A 22,495-nucleotide genomic window follows, 5' to 3' on the forward strand; every position below is an offset into this window, starting at 1 on the left:
TTGCTCTCATGGCTGAGCCGGGCTGAACTTGATAAATTTTGGGTTTTCTTTTCTTGCTTTTGCCTTCTTTTTGTTGATTTGGCTCCCCTGAAATCTTTCTTGTAATCAAGCTAAAATAGGGCAAAATTTAATTAAACCATCATAAAATTTCATGTAAAAACGTCATAAAATATAGATAAATTGTAGGTTCATCAAATACCCCCACACTTAAGCTTTTGCTTGTCCTCAAGCAAAGACATCAGCCATAAACTTAACATTCCCCCCTTCTGTTCTCACCATTTACCTGGTGAACTTTTTAAGATAGAAATGCATTGAGTAGTCGGGGAACTTTTGTAAGTGCTCAACTCTTATTCTTGTAAATTACCATTTAAGATATGTATCAGATCCGAGGAAAGGAGAATATGAATTTCATCATATTCTAGCCTTCACTCCTAATTCATATATAAATCAGCTCCTTAATTGTCAAAGTTAATAATCAAATTTCACTAAGTTTCACATCTGTAACTAAATCTCAATGAGAGTTCAACTTTAGAGTGCCCCTTTGAACCTCGGTTGTCACTACAATTACTTATTTCTAAGGGTGAGTGCATCTTATGCTCCATCTCACCCTTTTTTTTTTCTTTTTTTTTTTTTCGGTGTGAGTGCATCTTATGCTCCATTTCACACTGGTCACTTACTTGAGGTAGGACTCATGTTCTGAGCTGCTAGTTTTACTATTCAGCTCAAAATAGCGGAGTCAATTTGGGCTTTTGAACCTCAAGAATCAGCACTTCAGATGTGCACTAGTTTTCTTGACCATTAACAATGAAATCAAGGGCTTCCATACACATGAAGGAAGTTAGGGCTAGTCATGCTGAAAGGCATATTCAGCTCCCCTTTTCTCATGCATATATCAAATTGGGTCATTCACAAGAATAAAAACTTAACAAGTACATCAGTTTCCCTCAACTCATTGAATTCCTTCTTAAAAAAATCATCAAATAAATAGTAATGAACTTGAGGGGTTCCAGTCTTTTTTTGGTTATGTCATTGCCTGCATATGTGTGTTTGGGGTGAATGAGGTGCATGGTTTCAACCTCCATACCCTAGCCTCGGGCTCACTCCCCCACACTTAAGATGAACATTGTCCTCAATGTTCGTAGTGTTAGGGAGTCACACTTGCTAGAGCAAACTGAAGAAAAGAAAATGATGAACTGAGTCCTTAAAGAATTGGAATTTTGAGAAAAAGATCTTTATTTTACTAACTAATATTCTAAAAAGATAAATGACAAAAAGATTCCTTAACTTGTTCATGAGCAAGCATAAGATATTATTGGTTATCTAGATAAACAGTGGATGGAGGGGGTACAGTACTGCCCATTAAATATGGTTTCAGGCACTGACCATTTACTTTAAACGTGCCCTGAACCGGGTGGGTGAGTTCTATAGCCCCATGGGGAAAAACCTGTGAAATGGTAAAGGGTCCAGACCACCTGGATCTCAGCTTACCTGGAAACAAGCGGAGACGGGAATTATATAACAATACCTGTTGGCCTACATAAAAGTCCCGTCTCAGCAAGTTCTTATCATGCCAGTTTTTTATCCTTTCTTTATAAACTTTGGCATTCTCATAGGTGGTAAGTCTGAATTCATCCAATTCATTCAATTGCAACCGCCTTTTAGCCCCTGTGGCCTGAATGTCAAAATTTAAGAATTTAAGAGCCCAATAGGCCTTGTGTTCCAATTCAACTGGTAAATGGCATGCTTTACCAAAGACCAATCTGTAGGGGGACATGCCAATGGGTGTCTTAAATGCAGTTCTGTATGCCCATAATGCATCATCTAATTTGATGGATCAATCTTTTCTGGCGGATGCTACGGTCTTTTTCAGAATTCTTTTGAGTTCCCTGTTAGCCAACTCCACTTGGCCACTGGTTTGAGGGTGATAAGGGGTAGCTAATTTATGTGTAATTCCATATTTCTGCATTAACCTCTCAAATTGGCTATTGCAGAAGTGAGTTCCCCTATCACTAATTATAGCTCGCGGAGTGCCAAATCGGGAGAATAGCTTCTTTAGGAAGTGTACCACCCTTCTTGAGTCATTTGTGGGTAAAGCCATGGCTTCTACCCATTTGGATACATAGTCAACTGCAACGAGGATGTACTTATTCCCAAAAGAATTCGGGAAAGGTCCCATGAAATCTATACCCCAAACATCAAAGATTTCACAGATTAAAATATTGGAAAGGGGCATTTCATTCCGTCGGGAAATGTTTCCCGATCTTTGGCATTTGTCACATGTGGACACATACCGATGGGCATCTTTGAAAAGTGTGGGCCAATAAAAACCTGATTGCAAAACCTTGGCTGCAGTGCGACTAGCTCCAAAATGACCTCCTGCTTCTTTATCATGGCAAAATTGGAGTACCGACTCCATCTCCTCCTTGGGGACACATCTCCTTATGATCTGATCTGCACACAATTTATACAAAAAGGGTTCCTCCCACAGATAGTATTTTACATCAGAAAAGAATTTCTTTTTCTGTTGATATGAAAGGTTAGGAGGAAGGAGTTGTGCAGCTATAATTAGCAAAATCAGCATACCAAGGATATGAGTATTTCTGTATTGAGTACAACTGCTCATCCGGAAATTCTTCTCGAATGTTGCTGGTTATCTCCTCTTTTGAGCTTACCGTGTCCAACCGGGAGAGATGGTCAGCAGCCAGGTTTGCAGCACCCTTCAGGTCTTTAATTTCAATGTCAAACTCTTGCAATAAAAGGATCCACCTGATCAGTTTTGGTTTTGAGTTTTGCTTGGTAAGCAAGTGCCTTAATGTCGAGTGATCTATGTGGACAACAACCTTGGATAATATCAGATATGAACGAAACTTATCAAGTGCAAATATTACTGCTAGCAGCTCCTTTTCTGTGGTGGTGTAATTGAGTTGGGGTCCAGTCAAGGTTCTGCTAGCATAGTAAATTGGCTGAAAATGTTTGTTCATTCTTTGTCCTAAAACATTTCCTATAGCAAAATCACTCGCATCACACATCAATTCAAATGGGAGGGTCCAATCTGGTGCTACCATGATAGGTGCATGGATCAATTTGTCTTTCAAGATGTTGAAAGCATGAAGACATTCAGTTGAAAATTCAAAAGGCACTTCTTTCTGAAGCAAGGTAGATAATGGCTTGGAAATTTTTGAGAAATCTTTAATAAACCTTCTATAGAATCCGACATGTCCTAAGAAACTTCTCAAAGAACGAACAGATGTTGGGGTTGGCAATTTTTCAATTGCCTCCACCTTGGCCTTGTCGACTTCTATACCTCTTTGAGAGATCTTGTGTCCAAGCACTATGCCTTCTTGCACCATAAAATGACATTTCTCCCAATTCAACACAATATGTGTTTCTTTACATCTAGTAAGCACATCGCTGAAAGGTTGCTGGGGCATTGCATAACCCAAAGGGCATCCTTCGGTATGCAAAGGTTCCATATGGGCAAGTAAAAGTGGTCTTTTCTTGATCTTCTGGTGCAATTGGTATCTGGTTATACCCTGAATATCCATCCAAGAAACAATAATACTCATGCCCGGCTAGCCTCTCCAACATTTGATCCATAAATGGGAGAGGGAAATGGTCCTTCCGGGTGGCTTCATTTAATTTTTTATAGTCAATACACACACGCCATCCGGTAACGGTTCTAGTAGGGATGAGTTCATTTTTCTCATTTGGAACAACAGTCGTACCCCCTTTTTTGGGCACAACTTGCACAGGGCTTACCCAAGAACTATCAGAAATAGGATAAATGATCCCAACATCTAACAACTTAATTATTTCAGCCTTTACCACTTCTTTCATGTTGGGGTTCAGGCGCCTTTGGGGCTGAACGGAAGGCTTGCTGTCCTCTTCCATCAAAATTCAGTGAGTGCAGATTGATGGATTAATGCCTTTGATATCTTCTACCTTCCAAGTTATAGCATTTTTGTGTTCCCGCAGCACTCTTAATAATTTTTCTCTTTGTAAGGGATTCAGCGCTGCGGAAATTATCACGGGGAGATCTGATGGTTCCTCAAGGAAAGCATACTCTAAATGGGATGGTAATTGCTTCAGTTCAAGGGTGGGGGGTTCTTGGGGTGATGGCTTACCTGATGGTCCGGGCAATTTGCCTAAGTTCTCTAATTTAAGAAACCCCTTTCCCTTGAATTGAGGCTTATCGTTCAGGTATGCTATCATGAGGTTTATTTTTTCATTTTCTGCTTCTTCAAGTTCTCCCTGCTGGAGGCAGAGTTCAAGAGGATCAGTTATTCTACTTACCTGGAAGCATTCATCAATTGTCAATTCAATGGCATCAATCATAAAACAAGAATCATCACTAGAGGGTGCATGTTTCATAGCATCAGACATTTTAAAAATTATCTCCTCATCTTGTATCCTAAGGCTGAGTTGTCCTTGTTGGACATCAATCATTGCTTTCCCGGTAGCCAGGAAAGGTCTCCCTAGGATAAGCGGAACCTCCACATCTTCTTGCATGTCTAACACAATGAAATCAACTGGAAAAATGAATTTGTCAACTTTAACTAACACATCTTCTATGATCCCCCTAGGATGTCTAATGGATCTATCAGCCAATTGTAATGCCACTCTAGTGGGTTGGGGTTCATTCAACCCCAATTTCTTGAAGATAGAGTATGGCATTAAATTGATGCTAGCTCCTAGGTCACATAAAGCTTTTTCAATTTTTAAACTGCCAATGGTACAAGGAATAGTGAAACTCCCTGGATCTTTGAGTTTCTGAGGCAGCTTGTTCAAAAGGATAGCAGAACATTCCTCATTTAATGCAACTGTAGCCACATCTCCCAGTTTCCTTTTGTTTGCCAATAATTCCTTCAAAAACCTTGCATAGTGTGGCATCTGGGCTAAAGCATCAGCAAAAGGAATATTAATATGTAAACTTTTAAATATTTCAAGAAACTTACCAAATTCCTTCTCCAATTTTTGTTGCTTCAGCCTGTTAGGGAATGGAACTTGTGGTTGTTGGTGCATCCCTTGTTGTGCTTCTGGTTGTTCCGTCTTCTGTTGTCTGGTCCCAAGGCTTGTTTCTGCCTTGGGTTCAGCCCAATTCTTCTTTTCTACCTCAGGCAACTCTTTTCCACTTCTTAAGGTAATAGCTTGCACCTGCTCTCGTGGATTCACTTCAGTGTTGCTTGGAAGAGTTCCCGGCAGTCTGGAAGAGATTAATTGTGCCAATTGCCCCACTTGGTTTTCCAGGTTTTTGATTGAGGCTTCCTGGTTCTGGAACCTAGTTTTTGCACCTGCTATAAATTTTGTCATCAGTTCCTCCAAATTGGATTTTGGTTCAGGCTGATGATAAGTCTGGTGGAACGGCTTGGAAATATGCTGATTTGGCCAGGAATGATTTGAATGTCCCCTCCATCCTGGATGAAAAGTATGGTGACTCTGGTAACCCTGTTGTCTTAACGAATTGCTGACATAGTCAACTTGTTCAGTAGATGGTCTGAACTGATTGCCAACTTGGCAGTCTGTACTGATGTGGCCTCCCCCACACAATTCACAATTAAGAGGCTGCACATGCATGGCAGCTATCTGCATTTCATCTATTTTCTTACTGAGTGCTCCTATTTGTGCAGCTAGTGCTGTATAAGTGTCAACATTATGCAAGCCTTGCTGCTTCCTAGTTTGAGTTCTTTCCGAATGCCATTGATAGTTGTTGGCTGCCATTTCCTCAATAAGTGCATGGGCAACCTCAGGAGTTTTATTATTTATGGATCCTCCGGCTGCAGCATCTAATATGGTCTTATTTGAGTCAGTAAGACCATTATAGAAAGTCTGCACTTGCAGCCAAATGGGGAGGCCATGGTGAGGAACTCTCCTTAACAGCTCCTTGTAACGTTCCCATGACTCATATAAAGATTCCCCCTCTTGTTGGAAAAAGTAGTGATGTCATTCCTCATTTTAGCAGTTTTAGAAGGGGGAAAATATTTAGAGAGAAAACGGCTGGCCATTTCGTCCCATGTGGCTATAGATCATGTCGGTAATGAGTTCAACCAAGCTTTGGCTTTATCCTTCAAAGAAAATGGGAATAACCTCAGCCGGATGGCATCATCACTTACCCCATTGTGTTTGAAGGTGTCACAGATTTCCAAGAAGTTAGCAATATGGGCATTCGGATCCTCATGGGCTATACCACAAAACTGAACCGTATTTTGTATCATTTGGATTATGGCCGGTTTAATTTCGAAGTTATTGGCAGCAATAGTTGGCCTGATAATGCTGGAGACAGTCCCGGTGAGGGTGGGCTTGGCATAATCCATCATTGTTCTTTGTTCAGCCATTTCTTGTGCTTCTTGTCTGACTTGCTTAGCAGCTCTCAAACGGACACGGAGAGTCCGTTCAATCTCTGAGTCGTAAAGGATCTCTTCCAGTTCAGGTCTGCTTGTCATAAACTGTTAAAGTCAAAGCAATAAAAATGCCAATATTCACAAAAGAAAATAAATAACTAATCCTATCACACTGAAAATGTAAAGTGAAGTATTGGAATACAAAACCTACATCCTATCATGAATAAATGAAGCCGATTATACTAAAAGAAGATTTAAACCAATCATCTTATTCAAGGTTCCTTTATCTACATCCATCGATTGCAACATCTGAATTCAGACCCAATTTAGATCTGAGTTCAGATCTACAAGTCTTTGGTATTGTTAGTCTAGAGAAATTAACAAATAATAATTCAGATCTGAGCTGTATATCTCATACACACTCATTGGTATACACTATAATATACATCCATTAAGGTTGGAATCAATTCTGTGATGCTTTAGGGCTGAAATCAGATCTGATCTAAAAAAAAAAATGATTTAAAAGGATCTGAAATAAACTAAAACCAGTCCTGAGTTAGGCTTGGGTTAAAGATTTTAAACTCTACAATTGAAGCTCAAACCTGTATAGCTGATGCATATCAAACACTTGCTAAGACCTGAAAATTGGGTCTGCAATGTTTGGTATTGCAAGCTATTCGGTCCATACAACTTTTGTAGAAATCTGAAATCAGGTCTGCTAACTGTTGCACTATAACAGCCCTGCTACAGATCTGAATGCTAATAGAAATACTTGGAAAGTGCTAATTTTTCTTAAGTATCTGAGGCATAACAATTATTCAATCCAAACATACACCTCCTTAGCTAATGTAGCTCGGTTACAAGTGGGTAAAGCCAAGAATTCAGTCCACCCAGAATTCATAGTATGCTCTGTATCAGTTCAGTCCTCACATAATATCAACTGCATTTCAGATTTGAATTTCTCTCATTCCTTGCTATCCATTCACCCTTGAGGCAGGTTGGATGTATCATAGGGTGGATTGGGGTAGTGATGGCACCCAATTCACCTCAAACTTGCATCGGTTCAGATCTGAGTTCAGAGGAATTCAGATCTGAACTGAGCAGATCTGTAACAGCAGAATTCAGATCTGAACTCAAGTCTGAGTTTGGATCTGAATTCTCAATTGCCTTACCTTCAGTTATTGCTACCAAATTGTTTTTGGGGAATAGCAGAAGTGCCCTAGGGTGAATTGGGGTGGTGATGACACCCAATTCCCCTCAAAATTTCATCAGTTCAGGTCTGAGTTCAGAGGAACTCAGATCTGAACTGTTGCAGATCTGCAATAGCAGAATTCAGATCTGAACTCAGATCTGAGTTCTGATCCGAATTCTCAATTGCTCCTCTGGTTGTTCAAAAGATCTCCCCTTTTTTTTTCATTTGTTTTTTTTTTTCTTTTTGTAATGAAAGAAAAGAATAATAAAATCTGAAACACAAGCAATTCTTTTCAGCTGAGTGCTGCAGATCTGAAATCTGCTGATCTGAGTGCCGAATGCAACTCAGATCTGCAACACTCATGTTTATGTGAATTTTTTCTTTTTTTTTTTCTTTTTGAAGGGAACAACATCAAGATTGAATAGAAATCAAATATGCCTTTATTAAAATGAAACTGAAACCAGAAAAAGAAAGTAATCTACTTAAGAAAGAAAAACATAACTACAGTAGTACAGTAGTTGCATTCAAAACTAAAATGTAAAGTTAAGCAAATTAAACCAACTATGAATGCAATGCTGAATGATACCAGATTAAGAATGCTCAATGTTTCCTAATATTGCTTCTATAAATCCCCGGCAACGGCGCCAAAAACTTGATGTGGCTTTACCCACTTGTACCCAATCTAAATTTGCTGGGGATGTGTGTTTGGATCGAATAATTGTGATGCCTCACATATTCAATAAAAGCAGCAGTGCATTCCACTAGCATTCAGAGCTGTAGCAAGGCTGCTACAGTACAGCAATTAGCATGAAACTCCACTGCTGATCTAGTTAGCTCTCTTTCCCATTGATGATCTACTTCATATTTGTTTGCTGATTTAGTGTAGCTGGTAGATGTAGTTCTTCAGATGTAGTTCTTCAGCATTGCATTCATAGTTGGCTTAATTTGCTTAATTTTTCATTTTTGCTTTGAATGCAATTGCTGTATTACTGTAGTTATGCTTCTTTTCTCTTTAGTAGATTACTTTATTTTCCTTGTTTCAGTTTAATTTTAATAAAAGGGGACATGTTTTGCTTTCTATCTTGAAGTTATTACCCTGCAAAAGAAAAAAAATCACAAAATCATGAGTGTTGCAGATCTGAGTTGCATTCGGCACTCAGATCTGCTATAGCAGAATTGCAGCACTCAACCGAAAAAAAATTAAAATGAGTTCAGATCTGAATTGCATTCATCAATCAGACTTGCACTCATCCAAAAAGATTTTGGTTGCATTGTTGTATTTTGTTTTAGATTTATTTTAAAAAAAAATAGATAAGGAAAACAAAAAGAAAACAATGAAAAAAATAGCATGTGAGTTTTCAAATCTGAAACTTAGATTTGAAGTTCAGATCTGTGTTCAGCCGGTTGCAGGACTGCATTCTGTTAGGTTCAGATCTGAGTTCATCTAAACTCAGACCTAAACCCACTCTATTTTGATGTGAATTCGGGTAGTGACAGCACCCAATTCACAATTTGATGCATCAGACTTGCCTCATTGATGAAAATTTAAGCCATCAATGGTAAAATCAGTTCTGAAGTGCATGAGAATCAGAGGCAGTATAAGTACATGATCTAAAATTTTTGTGAACTTGATGTTTTGTTATCTTTTAAATCACTTGCACCCAATCTGAATTGGTTGTATTGGATTAGGACTGATGTTTGTGAGGTCCAAAAAGAGCTTCATATTTTTGATGTAATGGTATTCAGATTTGAATCAAGGCTGCTTTCATTATAAAATTGCAGATCTGATTTCAGGTCTCTGCAATCAATTGAGGCATACAAGACATTTAAGTTGGGACTTGAAAGAGAAGTCTTAAGCTCTTGGGATCAAACTTATTTCAGACCTAACTGCAACAGATTTCAGACCTAATCGAGGTAGGGGCAAGGTGGGGACCTCAATCCCCATCCTCAACCCCGACCCCGACCTCCACCGGGGATTCCTAATAATCTCCGACCCCGACCTCCACCGGGTATTCCTAATAATCTCCGACCCCGACCTCCACCGGGGATTCCTAATAATCCCCGACCCTGCCCCTGCATCGCCAAAACAATCCCAAACCCCGGCCCCATCGAGTTGGGGAAGTCGGGTCCTTGTTGAGGATGGGGAAAATTGCCATCCCTAAAAGTGTGTTCTAATAAATGACCTAAATAGAAACACATAGGAATATACAATTGTTTTATATTTTTTAAAATTTAAAATAAATAAAAATTATTTAATATTTTATATGCTTCTTTTAATAATTTTTTTATAATAAAAAAAATAACAATAATTAATTTCAGTTAGGTTTATTTATCAAATTGATGAAACCAACCAACCAGATTAACTCAACCCAAGTTTGTCGGTTTTCTAGTATTTTAGGTTGGCTTTGGTTAAAAAATTTCCCAATTTGACCAAGTTGGATTAGTTTCACTTTGGCCATTTGTAAACCGACCAAAATCGAATGACCTAACCATGGATATATATTAATATTTTATATTTTAAATATAATTTTTAATATGGAAAGTGGGAATTTTCCCATACTTCTTAGTTTAAAATGTTTTATATCATAGGTCTAATTTTTTTAATTTATTTTTAATAATTACACCATAATTTTTAAAATTAAATTAAATTTTTAAGTTTAAATCTTTTGAACAGATTGACCAAACCAAAAAAATTGACCCAAATCGATACAACTTGAGTGGGTTGGTTTTCATAAGAGGTTAGTTGGTTTAAGCTAACCAACTCCCTAACCTGACTATGTCAATTTTGTGGGCCAAATAGCATATGATTAAATCGAACCAACTCATGAACACTCATAATTTCAACTAATTTAACAGTCTTATCTCTAATAAATAATAATAGTTTAATTTCCAATAATTATTGAAAATTTATAGCAAAAATACACAATTATTGAAAATATGTTGATAATGAGAAATACAATAATTACATAAATTAAGAAAATATAATAAGTACTAAAAATATATTAACTTAGTCAATAAGTAGTGTAATCTCAAATAATAGTTTAATCTCTAATAAATATTAATCAATAACTTATAACAAAAATACAATAAATTAAATTTATAAATTTCAATAATAGTAATTTAATCTCCAATAATTATTGAAAGTTCTCTATTAAATAATAAAACAAAATAAATTTATACGTAATCATTGAAAATATTGTATCACAAAAGATAATAAATATTAATCTTAATATATATAATTATATAATAAATACATATTAAGAGTGAAAAATTATTATTAATAAATATTAATTTTTTTGAAAGTTATTTTCTAAAATTATTACTTGATATAAGTGAAATTAATTATTTACAATATTATGTAAAAATATTAAATTTTATTAACTTCAATATTATGTTATATATATATTTCTAATTTTTAGAATTTATTACATAATTTCTTTATTTTAACTATTTAAAATCTGGTTATGTTAAATATTTTATTATTTAAAATATTTAGTTATTTAAATACTTAAATACTATGTAAAATATTAAAATATTAATTATTTATTGAATTTAATTATCCATAAAATCATAATTTATACTACTATTATAACATAATTTCATTATTAATTTTGGAATATATTAAATTATTATTAATTTCAATATTATGTTATAATTATTTTTCTACTTTAAAGAATGTTTTAAATTTATTACATGATTTTGTTATTTTAACTATTTAGAATCTAGTTATGATAAATATTTAGTTATTTAAATTGATAATCCGGAAAAAGTTTAAATTATGTAAATTGATAATCCAAAAAAGTATAATTTAAATTGTTAGTATATAATTTCGTGATATTTTTTTGTAAAAATATAAAATTAGTTTTTGTGTTTTTAATAAACATTTTTAAAGTTATTATATAATTTTGTTAGAATATTTAAATAATTCTTAAATTTTTAATCAAAACTTTCTGTAGATAAATATAAATAAAAAGTAGGGGAGAGGATAAATAGGAATTAGAGATAATTTAGGAGAGAAACTCTCTAGTAAATTAGAGATAATTTTGGAGATAAATAGGTATTAGTGATAATTTAGAAGATAAATAGGAATTACAGATAATTTTGAAGAAAGTGGGGAAGGTAATTTAGGAGTAATTTTAGAAGAAAAGATTATTTATGTTATTGAGAAAATGCATCTCATTAATTATTTCAAAAATGACATTAAATAAAAATAATAAAAAATGAAAAAAATTCTTGACCGCGGAGGTGTTATCAATAGCACCTGATGCAAGACTTAATTCATTATTAATTTAATGGACTTAATTCATTGAAAGGTTGGCGTTGGACTAATCCAAACCTAATTAATGAGATTTGGTTTCCAGTAAACGTAATTGCTTGCAAGTTGGTACAAGTAAATTTCGTCACCTTGGTTCTATTTGTCACCTTTACAATTGTAGTTTTTAGTTTACGGTACAGCGCCAAAAATCTCGAAATCAAAATCTTTGATATATCTTTGCAAAATTGCAATATTGTGATCCTGTTAATACATCAAAGAAGACCATGCATGATTCCCTGTATACTAAAATCATTCCCCAGATAAAGTGGAATCTTTAGCAGGAATCTCCCCTCTTATCTTCTTAGGGCCCATTTGTTTTTTTGGGGAATGGAGGTCTGGATTTGAAATTGGAATTTCATTCTAATTGTTTGATTGAGTAAATTTGGAATTTTTTTTTTTATTTTTGGTGGAGTGATATTTCTTCATTTGAGGGAATGGCCATTTTTTCCCGTTTTATTGGGAATAAAATCCTATTTTAATTGATTTCAATTCTCATTCTGAATATTTTGAATTAAACAGATTATGGGATCGGATAGATCATTTTGATTCCAATTCTGATTTTGTCTGTAAATCAAACAGATCGTTATTTTTCTTACAGCGTGGTTTCCAAAATCGGACCGGATGGTTGGACTAGAAAAACCGGGAACCGGTCACCTGACCGGTTCTGTTTTCCCCCAAAATCGTTGATTTTGGTTAGTAAACCGCTGAACCGGCTGATTAACTATTTTTCAATTTTTTTTTTAATTTTTTGTCAGAATAGGCCGATCGTTCAGGTTGAATGGTCAGACCATTCTAACCGGTAATCAGACCTCTGTTCGATTCGATCACCAATTCAGTTTTAAAAACCATGTCCTATAGTTGTGTGACTTTTTTTTATTATTATTAACTTGTTGGACTAAAACCTCGCTACTTATCAATTACAGTTACACCATGAGGATGTTCATAGCACTGTTTTCAAAACCAGACCGAACCGGATGGTCGGACCAGAAAGGTCGGGACCGATTCTGTTTTCTTCCAAAACTTCTTTTTCCCCCCAAAACCATTGATTTTGGTCATTAAACCGTTGAACCGGCCAATTAATTGTTTGAACCATTTGAACGGTTTTAATCGTTTTCCAATTTTTTAATTTTTTATTTCTTTTTGTCATAACGGACCAGCCATTAAAATCGAACAGTTGGACCGATAACCGGACCTCTGACCAGTTAGGTCACCGGTTGGTTTTTAAAAACCATGGTTCATAGGTAATGGGATTTGCTCTCTATCGTCTAGCGCATCTCTTACCCTAAAGGTACCTCCTCTGTTCTGTGTAATTAACGCGAGAATTGGTTATATTAATACATTCTAATTTTCTGATACTCATATCAATGAGTTCACTTTTATAATGATATAAGATGTCACTTCATTTAATTTAAGATGAAATACAGAAATTGGGGTTTACTACTTATACATCTTCTCACATGGATTCATAGTCTGTATTAATAACATTTTATCATGAACAATACGTTTTAGTGATGTGCAATGGTATTGTGACAAAAAGTGATTTTCACGTCAATATGATGTATTGATGACCTACAAACTCCTATGTTGTGTGTGTGATTGTGTGAAATCCATACGGCATGAAGTGTGAATACATATCTTGATTTTTGACTCATTTACCAAATAAAGAAATATTTTTTTATTCTGATGTGCTGGGACATTTCCTTGTTATTTCGTATCACCCAATTAACATTTTCAAAAACTCCCCATCCCTCATCTCTGAATTGTCCCATGTCCATAGATCTGATTTTCTTGTGACTTCTTCTGAATCTCATTGTCTACGGTTTTCTCGGTTCTTTCTTTTTTTTCTGTTTTTTTTTCCTTGGTTCTAAATATGGGTTTCTTATCATAGCCTTTAATTTTGATTAATTCGTCCTGCCTGACTTCTTTGGGCTTAGAAGTTGACAATGGAACGGCAGGTTGTGCATCTTAATTACGCCTCATACGTTTTGTCTCAAAAATTTCGTTCATTTTTTCTACACAGCTTGCCCAAGGCCAATAAGGCCTATCGTTCCTAAATATCTTGGATACGGCTTTTGGACCTCGAAGTTCATATAAAAGTTCTTCTATTCCTTTACAAGTTACGCGTGATTAAGTATAAACAGATTTTACTTTTTTGTTCTCACTTTCCCATTTTTTATAATCACTTTGATTAATTTAAGCATCAAAGTGCCTGGCCCGGATCTAAACTCTTAAATACTAGTAGGAACATGGGTGATCTGAGAACCACCAATGCTGAAATAAAATACCATGTTTTTAAAAACGAATCGGTGACCGAATTGATCAGGGGTCCGGTTATCAGTTCGAACAGTCGGCCAATTTTGACAAAAAATAAAATTAAATTAAAAAATGGTCAAAACCGTTCTAACGGTTCAAACAGTCAACCATCCGGTTCAGCGATTTGCTGACTAAAATCAATGATTTTGGGAAAAAAAGCGATTTTGAGAAAAAACGAAATTAATCATGTGACTGATTCCCAATTTTTTCAGTCCAACCATCCGATTCGGTTCGATTTTAAAAACCATGTAAAATACCATTAGACCATAAAGTATTACATTGACCATCATCATAGCAATTTAACATAACCTCAAATGAAAAAAAAAAAAAAAAGTGATACAACCAAAACTAATCTCCACTCAAGAGACACCATGTGGCACTGAGATGGAGGCAAAATGGGAATTTCACCAATTTGCCACCATGATGAACCACTAGTAACGATTACGTGTCACTGGTAGGCCAACAACCACACAACGGTAGAGTAACGGCTGAATAATGCAAGGAGGAGATCGCATTGGCTGCCCACAGAGAGTACCCTACAGTCCATCCCCTACGCGCATTGGGAACAGCTGCCATGATTGTGATGGGGAGATATTCCTGATGCATAGAGGGGATGTGTGGTCGGGCGCCTGTAGGGCATGCTTTGTGGGCAGCTGATCCCGTCTGTGCAAAGAGTAAGGGTGGCTGTTACAGGCAAAAATCTCGAGCCAACCAAAGTGGCATTACTCCCACAATTGTGATGCCTTATCTATAAATAATGCACTATTCTAAAGGTATAGTGTTCTCTCCTCTCTCATCCTCTATATTTATTGCTGTGATCTCATCAGCACCCCATAGGTCCCCCACATGCATATCTGGCTCCGTACATGTACATCTCACTGTAAACTGAAACATCTTTCATATTTTTCATTGGAAGATATTTCTTATATTTAGTATAAAGTTTTATGAAACCATTTCCAAAATTCAAGTTTTTAGCTTCTTTCTTTTTTTTCTTTTTCTTTTTTTTTATTTAAGAGACAAAAGAAAATTGAAATAATTAGTTTTTTTCCATTGGTAATCAATGTTTTGAAGATGCAAATGAAAAAAAATAAGCTACATCCGCCGGTCAAGTCGGTAGTGGGTTTGTCCATTGTCTCACAACCTGCTTTACCGGTGCAACCTTTATAGTCCAAAGAAACAATCCAGTCGCAGTCCAAAAATCCAAGTAAAAGACTTCAAGAACAATGGCATTGACATTGCAGAGATGAGATATGGGAGTTTTGAAAATGTGAATTGGGTGATATGATATCACCCCAACGCCACTACACCCATGTCCACGTGAAAGTCCAAATAGCCCATCAAATGAGATTCAAAATCAAGATATGATTACTCAATTAATTGCCCTACATCTCTGTTCAGATCAGAAGTGGGCCACAAGTACCCACTCGCTTTAGCGCCATCGATCACAGACAAAATATGAGTGTAGGTGCATCATATTATCGGTTTTAGTATTATCTTGAGAGATTTTCAATATACTGCGGGGATGTACTGTGGGGCGGAGATGTAAACTCCTCAGAATGTACTCACCCGTAAATTCAAGCAATTTCATGCTAATTATATATTGTTTCATTAGCTTGTACAAGAAAACTCATTACCACCTCATAGGCTATGTTCTTTTTTTGGAAACACATTTATATACGTAAGTGTTTATTGGGTTAGTGAGCTTATAAATGAGATTACTTACTTTTCCATTCTTTTGCAATACTGACTTTTTTGGGTAAGTTGTTTTTTTCACTTTTTACCAATTTTATCCTTTCACCATTAGCTTTTCTAGAAGGGGAAATAACACTTTTTGTTATATGTGAACCATTTATTTTTTTAGATAAGAACCACTCAAATTTTTTGATGTCCAGGTATGACACATCTAGATAAAAATCTAGTTTTGCAAATTTTCACCATTTTCTTGCTGCTAGCTAAATTTGAAATTGTTGGTCAGAATCTGACTGAACAACACCTTTCGAGTTTGGGCTAATGGCATTCACATCATCCCTACAAACGTTAAAACAACCTCTGCGTTCAACAGTCAGAATCTAACTGAACAATAGGCTCTAGTTGGATATGGTTACTGCACATCATCTCTCCTTTACAACAGTTTTGCAAATATGCTCCAAAATTGCTGTTGGGTATGATTATTGCACATTTCTCCTACCCTATACACATTTGTGGCAAATTAAACAAAAATCAAATGAAATATGAGAATCTAAACCATATGTGGATAGAACACTCATGCATACAGTATCTAACAAGGAAATCAAACATGGCTAGAATGGGCAAATGGAAAACATAAGCAAGCATTATGACATTATGATATAATGTAATGGGCTGATTTGTTCATGTTGGCACTAACCTCTTTTTCTCTTTTTTTAGGTTGTATGTTTTTATCTTTTTATTTCTAATCTCTTCTAGGGGCCATTGCTTGGTTTAGTAGTAAAATCTCAGGATGACAACCATGAAAATGCAACTTCGAGCCTGAGAGCATCCACTTCATGCAATAAATAAAAGTAATGCCAAATTTTATCTGGGGACCAACATTGGGTAATGACCTTTCATGCCTCATCTCCTCTTTATTGTTAACAAAATGTTTTTTTCCTAATGAGAAAATGCTACCAAACTTAGTCGCCCCTTGCATGTCATCTATCTAGACTATTTTATAAAATGTCAAATCTTCATGTTTTTTGTTAACTTTCTTTATTTTCCTATCTTGAGAATTTTTTTTAAACCTATCTATCTCAAATCCATCTTCACCTCCCTAGACCCCAATATTGACCCTACAAACATTTATTAACAAAATTTTCTAAACCTGGATCATACCTTTTGTCAACAACTTCTTTAAATCCCAAAATAAATGGATGAAAACTAACATTGAGAGGAAGTTTTGGGACTGACCAACGATGATTTCTCCTTTATTTTATGTTGTTTACAACCTTAGCAATTGTTAAACTATGAGAATTTATGGTCCTTCTTCCTTTAACTCTCTATCAAACATAAAGAGGTATTCTCATGGAGAGGGTGAAAGGGTGAGTTCAAGTACCATCTAATGGACTAGAATAATAATATTAGCTCCCATACCGCCCCCCCCCCCCAACCACCTAGAAAATGATGGAGGCTTAATGAACCAACATACTCTAGAGATCAACCCTTGCACAAGAAATTTTGGTTGGGAGTGGGTGCATAGTAAAGGATAGGATTAAGAAATCCCATACCTCTTTCATAACAGGGCTTATATATAAAGTGGGGGATGTCTCCAAGTTGTCCTATGAGGAGATCCATGGTGTGTTGAAAATCCTCTTATTGAGCTCTATCAATCTCTTTTCATTGTTGCAGATAATAGAGATACATTAGCCTAGAACTACATGTAATGAAGAGGGAACAAGTGTAGTAGGGCTGCAAGTTGGGTCGGGTTAGGTCAGGTTGAGGCCAACCCTAAGTTCTAAACCCCCAACCCTAACCTAACTAAATTCCTTCAACCCTAACCCAATCCAACTCAACCCAAAGTCAACTTCGGGTTGGTTGGGCTCAGGTTGGGCCCAACCCAACCTTCTTCCCATCCCTCAAAATCTTGTACAAACTTCTTAATCTCATATTTTAACTCAACTTTCACTACATATATTAATCATATGTTTTATTAGTATTTGTTTGTTGATGTAGTTATTGGTTCTTTAAGTACAAAATTTAGAAAAAAAAAACTGTTTGAAATGACTATAGTTTATTACGAGTTATAACTTACAATAGATCTTTTATGGACGGTAAGCTATGAGTGACAAACAACAGATAAAAGATAAAGAATAAAATATTCAAAAAATATAAAATATGTTATTAAGGCTTCTCATGTCATTAAGGTTTTAATATTTCCCGGGAACCAAACAGTCCCTTATTGTTTTGGGTGGAGGGTATAGGCAAGTATCAACTTTTATTAGGTCAAGTGTCTAAGTGTCCAATGTCCAACATATCATTAATTAGATTTGAAGAAGTCAAACTCCAACCTTTCATTTAATTAGGTGTACTAAGTTATAATGTAAGTGGCTGTCTATAAAAGAGGCTTCTTCAATGACATGAGATCCGCATTGAGCTTCATTATCATCGACCAGGAAGAGAGATACATACGTCAAATACATAAGAGCCTTGCTCCATTGTTTGCATCCATGGATGCTATCAACAAGTCATCCTCTTCCTCCTCCTTTTCCTTCTCGTCCTCTCCTGTAGTCTCTGCCTCTCATCACGAATCCGATGTGTTCGAATTTGTGGTGAAGAAAGGTTTTGGAGTGAAAGGACTAGCTGATTCAGGAATAACCTCTGTACCCCCACGATATATCCACCCTCCAGACGAGAGAATTGATAGGAAGAAAACAATTGATGCATCACCATTTTTGGGCTTACCTATTGACTTGTCCGGGTTGGAAGGAGAGAAGAAGGATGAAACTATTGCTGCTATTTGCGAAGCTGCCTCCAAGCTCGGATTCTTTCAAGTGGTGAACCATGGAGTGTCACTCCAAGTCATGGAACGTGCGAAGCAGGATGCACATACTTTCTTCAACCTGTCGCCGGAGAAGAAAGCCGTCTACTTAAAGGGAAAGACGCCCTGCCCAAACGTCTTTTACAGCACCAGCTTCTCGCCGGAGGCCGAGAAGTCTCTTGAATGGAAAGACTACTTAAGCATGATCTATATGAACGACGAAGAGGCTATGCTTTTCTGGCCGCGTGAATGTCGGTTCGTATTATATTCCTTAATTTTATTTTGGTTGATGTTTTTCTCCCGTCTGGTCTGACCCATGCTTGCAGAAAATTCCTTCTCTTGGTTCATAGATCTACTAACTGGTATATATGGTTGCAGAGAAGCTGCGCTCGACTATCTAAAAGCGGCAAGCAAGATGATCCAGGGGATACTGGGTGCTCTCCTGAGGGGACTTGGAGTAGAGTACGATGAGTCTCTCCTCAGCTGCTACATGGAAGCTAAGGCTGTGAACATGAACTTCTATCCACCCTGCCCGAACCCGGAGCTGACGGTAGGTGTAGGCCGGCATTCCGACTTGGCAGCCCTCACCATTCTCTTACAGGATGACATCGGAGGCCTCTTCGTTAAGGTTGAAGACGGAGGGTGGATAGAGATTCCTCCCGTGGAAGGTGCAATTGTAGTCAATGTGGGTGACACTTTGGAGGTACGTGATCGACTGCTGCGAGCGCTTCTTAACTAGGGTTTTGATTCAGTGCCGAATTGGGATCTGATCCTCACACAACGCGCGCCTCACACCGATTTCATAGACACGTCTCATGCATGCATTGAAACATTTCCCGGGAGATATTCCTAATGCATGATGGTATGTGTCTGTGAGGTCGGAGGCGCCCTCTGTGACGGGAGATGTTCCTCGCAGTGCCTGCCTGCTTAAAAAAAAGAACTGATCCAATACGATAAAATATTGCAGATACTGAGCAATGGGAGGTACAAGAGTGCGGAGCATCGGGTGATCGCCAGCAGCACTAGAGCGCGAGTTTCAGTCCCTATTTTTGTAAGCCCACGACCACACACCATGATAGGACCTTTGCCGGGTCTAGCGGAGAAGGACGGCAAGACCGTTTACAGGCATCTCTTGTTTGGAGAATACATGACTAACTACTTTGGTGCGGCTCACCAAGGGAAGAAGACTCTAGACTTTGCTAGACTCTGAACACATCACCCATCATCATATGCCGTTGCAGTCGATCAACTATTAATTTGTAGTATGAACACAAGAAATAAGGTCTATCTCAACCATATGTGATACAAATCACTTTTGCAATTTGCAAGGTACCAAGTCCTGGTGGTTGGTTGGGAAGACTTCCTGCAACTAGTTGTAGTGGAAGTATGGGCTACCCCTCGTGTCTGACCCCATGGAAAAAACAACAAAAAAGAGAAAAAAAATTTTCCAAATACAAACCATGAATATCGATGGAATTTCATGTATTATTGTGAATCCACCTTGAAAAGTGGATGAAGTGTGAGACTTATGTGTATTCTTTTATGGTAACAGGTAATTTGGTTTACTTTCGTTTATACTCGCAAACAGTTCGGATTGAATTGAATGCCATATAAAACGACTCCGGATTTTTTGTCCACGATAACTCTGTTCATGTCTACCCACAACACACTACCTCCGTAAATTGAGAATATCTCTCCCTGCATAATATTATATAGGAGGATGAAATGTTCTCCATGTGTGACTGCAATGTTATGTGGGTAGATGTGGGCAGGAGATCCACACTCATATAAACTCAAGTTTAATTCCTTTTTATTCGGATCCAAATTAAATCTTATCCATTGGATTCTGTCGAATTTAAATTATTACAATCAGATGCTGAATAACATTAATATATTAAATTAAAAACTATTAATATATTGTATGCTATTAAGGTTACGTTTGGAAGCCATGCAAATAGAGTGTAAATGAAAATATGCATATAATGCATTTCAGTCCACACAAATGCAAAGTTGGGTTAGTTTTTCATTAACAAATTTGCTTCTTACCAAACAAATTTTAATTATAATGGATGCAAACATTATTCCAAATAAAGTAATATGCCTTTTCTTGGGTAAAATACAAAAAACTCCCCTAAGTTTCTGACAATCATAAAAGCCTCCCTTATAGTTTCATTTTAACAAATACCTGTCCTGAAATTTTGAAAAGCTTAACAAAAACCTCCCTTTCACCACTGTCCCAGACGAAAAACATTAGATTGATGCACCAGTCTTTTCCAAATACCCATTCTATTCTTTTATAAATTATTTTACATATAAAATTACTGAAATAATCCCATTTTAATTAACTCAACAAAAAACATATTTCAGTAATTTTGTATGTAAAATTACTGAAGTGATCATTAAAAGAGGTTTTTGTTGAGTTAAAATGGGGTTATTTCTGTAATTTTGTATGTAAAATAATCAATAAAAGGGTAAAATAGGTATTTGGAAAAAACTGGTGTATCAATCTGATGTTTTCTGTCTGGGATAATGACGGAAGGGAGGTTTTTGTTGAATTTCTCAAAAGTTCAATGGAGGTATTTATTAAAATGAAACTATAGGGGAGGATTTTATGATTGTCAGAAACTTTAAAGGAGGTTTTTATATTGTATCCCTTTTTTTAATTACAATGAACCTAGTTACATTCACACTTTATTTGCAAGTTTCCAAATGCAGCTTAATAAATTTAACTAAAAATGGCTTTAATATTAATTCATGACTTTGATATTGTATATCATTATATGAAATATGACAAACAGAATATAGTGAATTTTTTTTTGAAATTAATCTATTCTCTTTATTAAAAAATAAGACACTCAACCAAACTCTATTTATAGATAAAATAAAGAGTTTAAAACTTTATATATATATATATTATAATTATAAAAGCATATACATTGTTTTTTCCTCCACGTGGATTATAGATTAACAGTTAAACCATTTGGGTCAACCATAATGTTATGTTTATAAAAAAATAAATAAAGGCTTGGTAACCCGTTCAACAAATCTAACGGGTTACTAATTCAACTATTCGGTTCAACGGGTCATTGACCAAGCTAAATGGTTTTCTGTGACATGGTGGGTAAAAGTTGATCGAACCCGCAATTATGACTAGATTATCTGTCAAAACCAATATGGAAGCAGTTTGTTCGAATCTGAATGTTCTTCTGCTGGCAGGTCCTGTTATTCTGGATTTCCGTGGTTTGCGTCTAGCTGCTGGTATTAAGACTTTCTCGTTTTCTTCTCTCAGTGAAAGGGGGATGTATTTGGTTCCTACCTGGTTGGCCGACATGCATCGTGTCAAGTGCATTTTGTATGTTAATCATGGTGACGATCAAACAGCAGTGTTGATCATCGCCATGTAATAAACTCTCTGCCTAGCTATTGGGTTTTGTTTTCATCTACGCCAAGTCCAACTATATTAGTTTAACCATTCTTGAGTAGGGATATCTATTTTCTCCATTTCGGCCAGTTACTCCTCCCGGACTCCTGTGGAAGTTGTCTTTGGTGGGGTGGAGAGTAGTTTTGTTCTGCTCCATTTTTTATTATTTTTTGTTATATATAAGTAATAAATAAATAAAATAATATAAACATAAAAAATTTCCACTTATTTGATTAAAAAACATAAGTTAAATAAATTATCAATTATCCTTTTATAGAATTTAAAATATCATCAAATTCAATATCAAATAGATAATAATATCTATATGATTTGTAAAATCCTAAAACCCATTCCTATACCAAAATACATTTTTTAATAAAAAAACCACCTCATTAGAACGAATACACAATGGTTAGGGTAAAAA

At 36.1% G+C, this 22,495-nt stretch overlaps 1 protein-coding gene and 1 non-coding gene across 2 annotated transcripts; both read left to right on the top strand.

Annotated features, from left to right (window-relative positions):
• The first annotated feature begins 5,848 nt into the window (after positions 1-5,848).
• On the top strand, positions 5,849-5,954 carry LOC148849802 (small nucleolar RNA R71). Its single transcript, XR_016100076.1, has one exon. It is a non-coding gene; the product is annotated as a small nucleolar RNA R71 (small nucleolar RNA).
• Positions 5,955-18,264: 12,310 nt separating this feature from the next.
• Positions 18,265-20,225, top strand: LOC148849803 (scopoletin 8-hydroxylase-like). The gene is made up of 3 exons (XM_088947424.1): positions 18,265-18,905; positions 19,029-19,353; positions 19,618-20,225. Exons 1-3 carry the CDS (start codon positions 18,340-18,342, stop codon positions 19,858-19,860), a joined length of 1,134 nt encoding a protein of 377 aa, XP_088803550.1. The 5' UTR covers positions 18,265-18,339; the 3' UTR covers positions 19,861-20,225.
• The last annotated feature ends 2,270 nt before the right edge of the window (positions 20,226-22,495 follow it).

This window comes from Nelumbo lutea, chromosome 5 (genome assembly GCF_056320005.1).
Source record: "Nelumbo lutea isolate HS-2025 chromosome 5, American lotus-T2T, whole genome shotgun sequence".
NCBI classification, from domain to species: Eukaryota; Viridiplantae; Streptophyta; class Magnoliopsida; order Proteales; family Nelumbonaceae; genus Nelumbo; species Nelumbo lutea.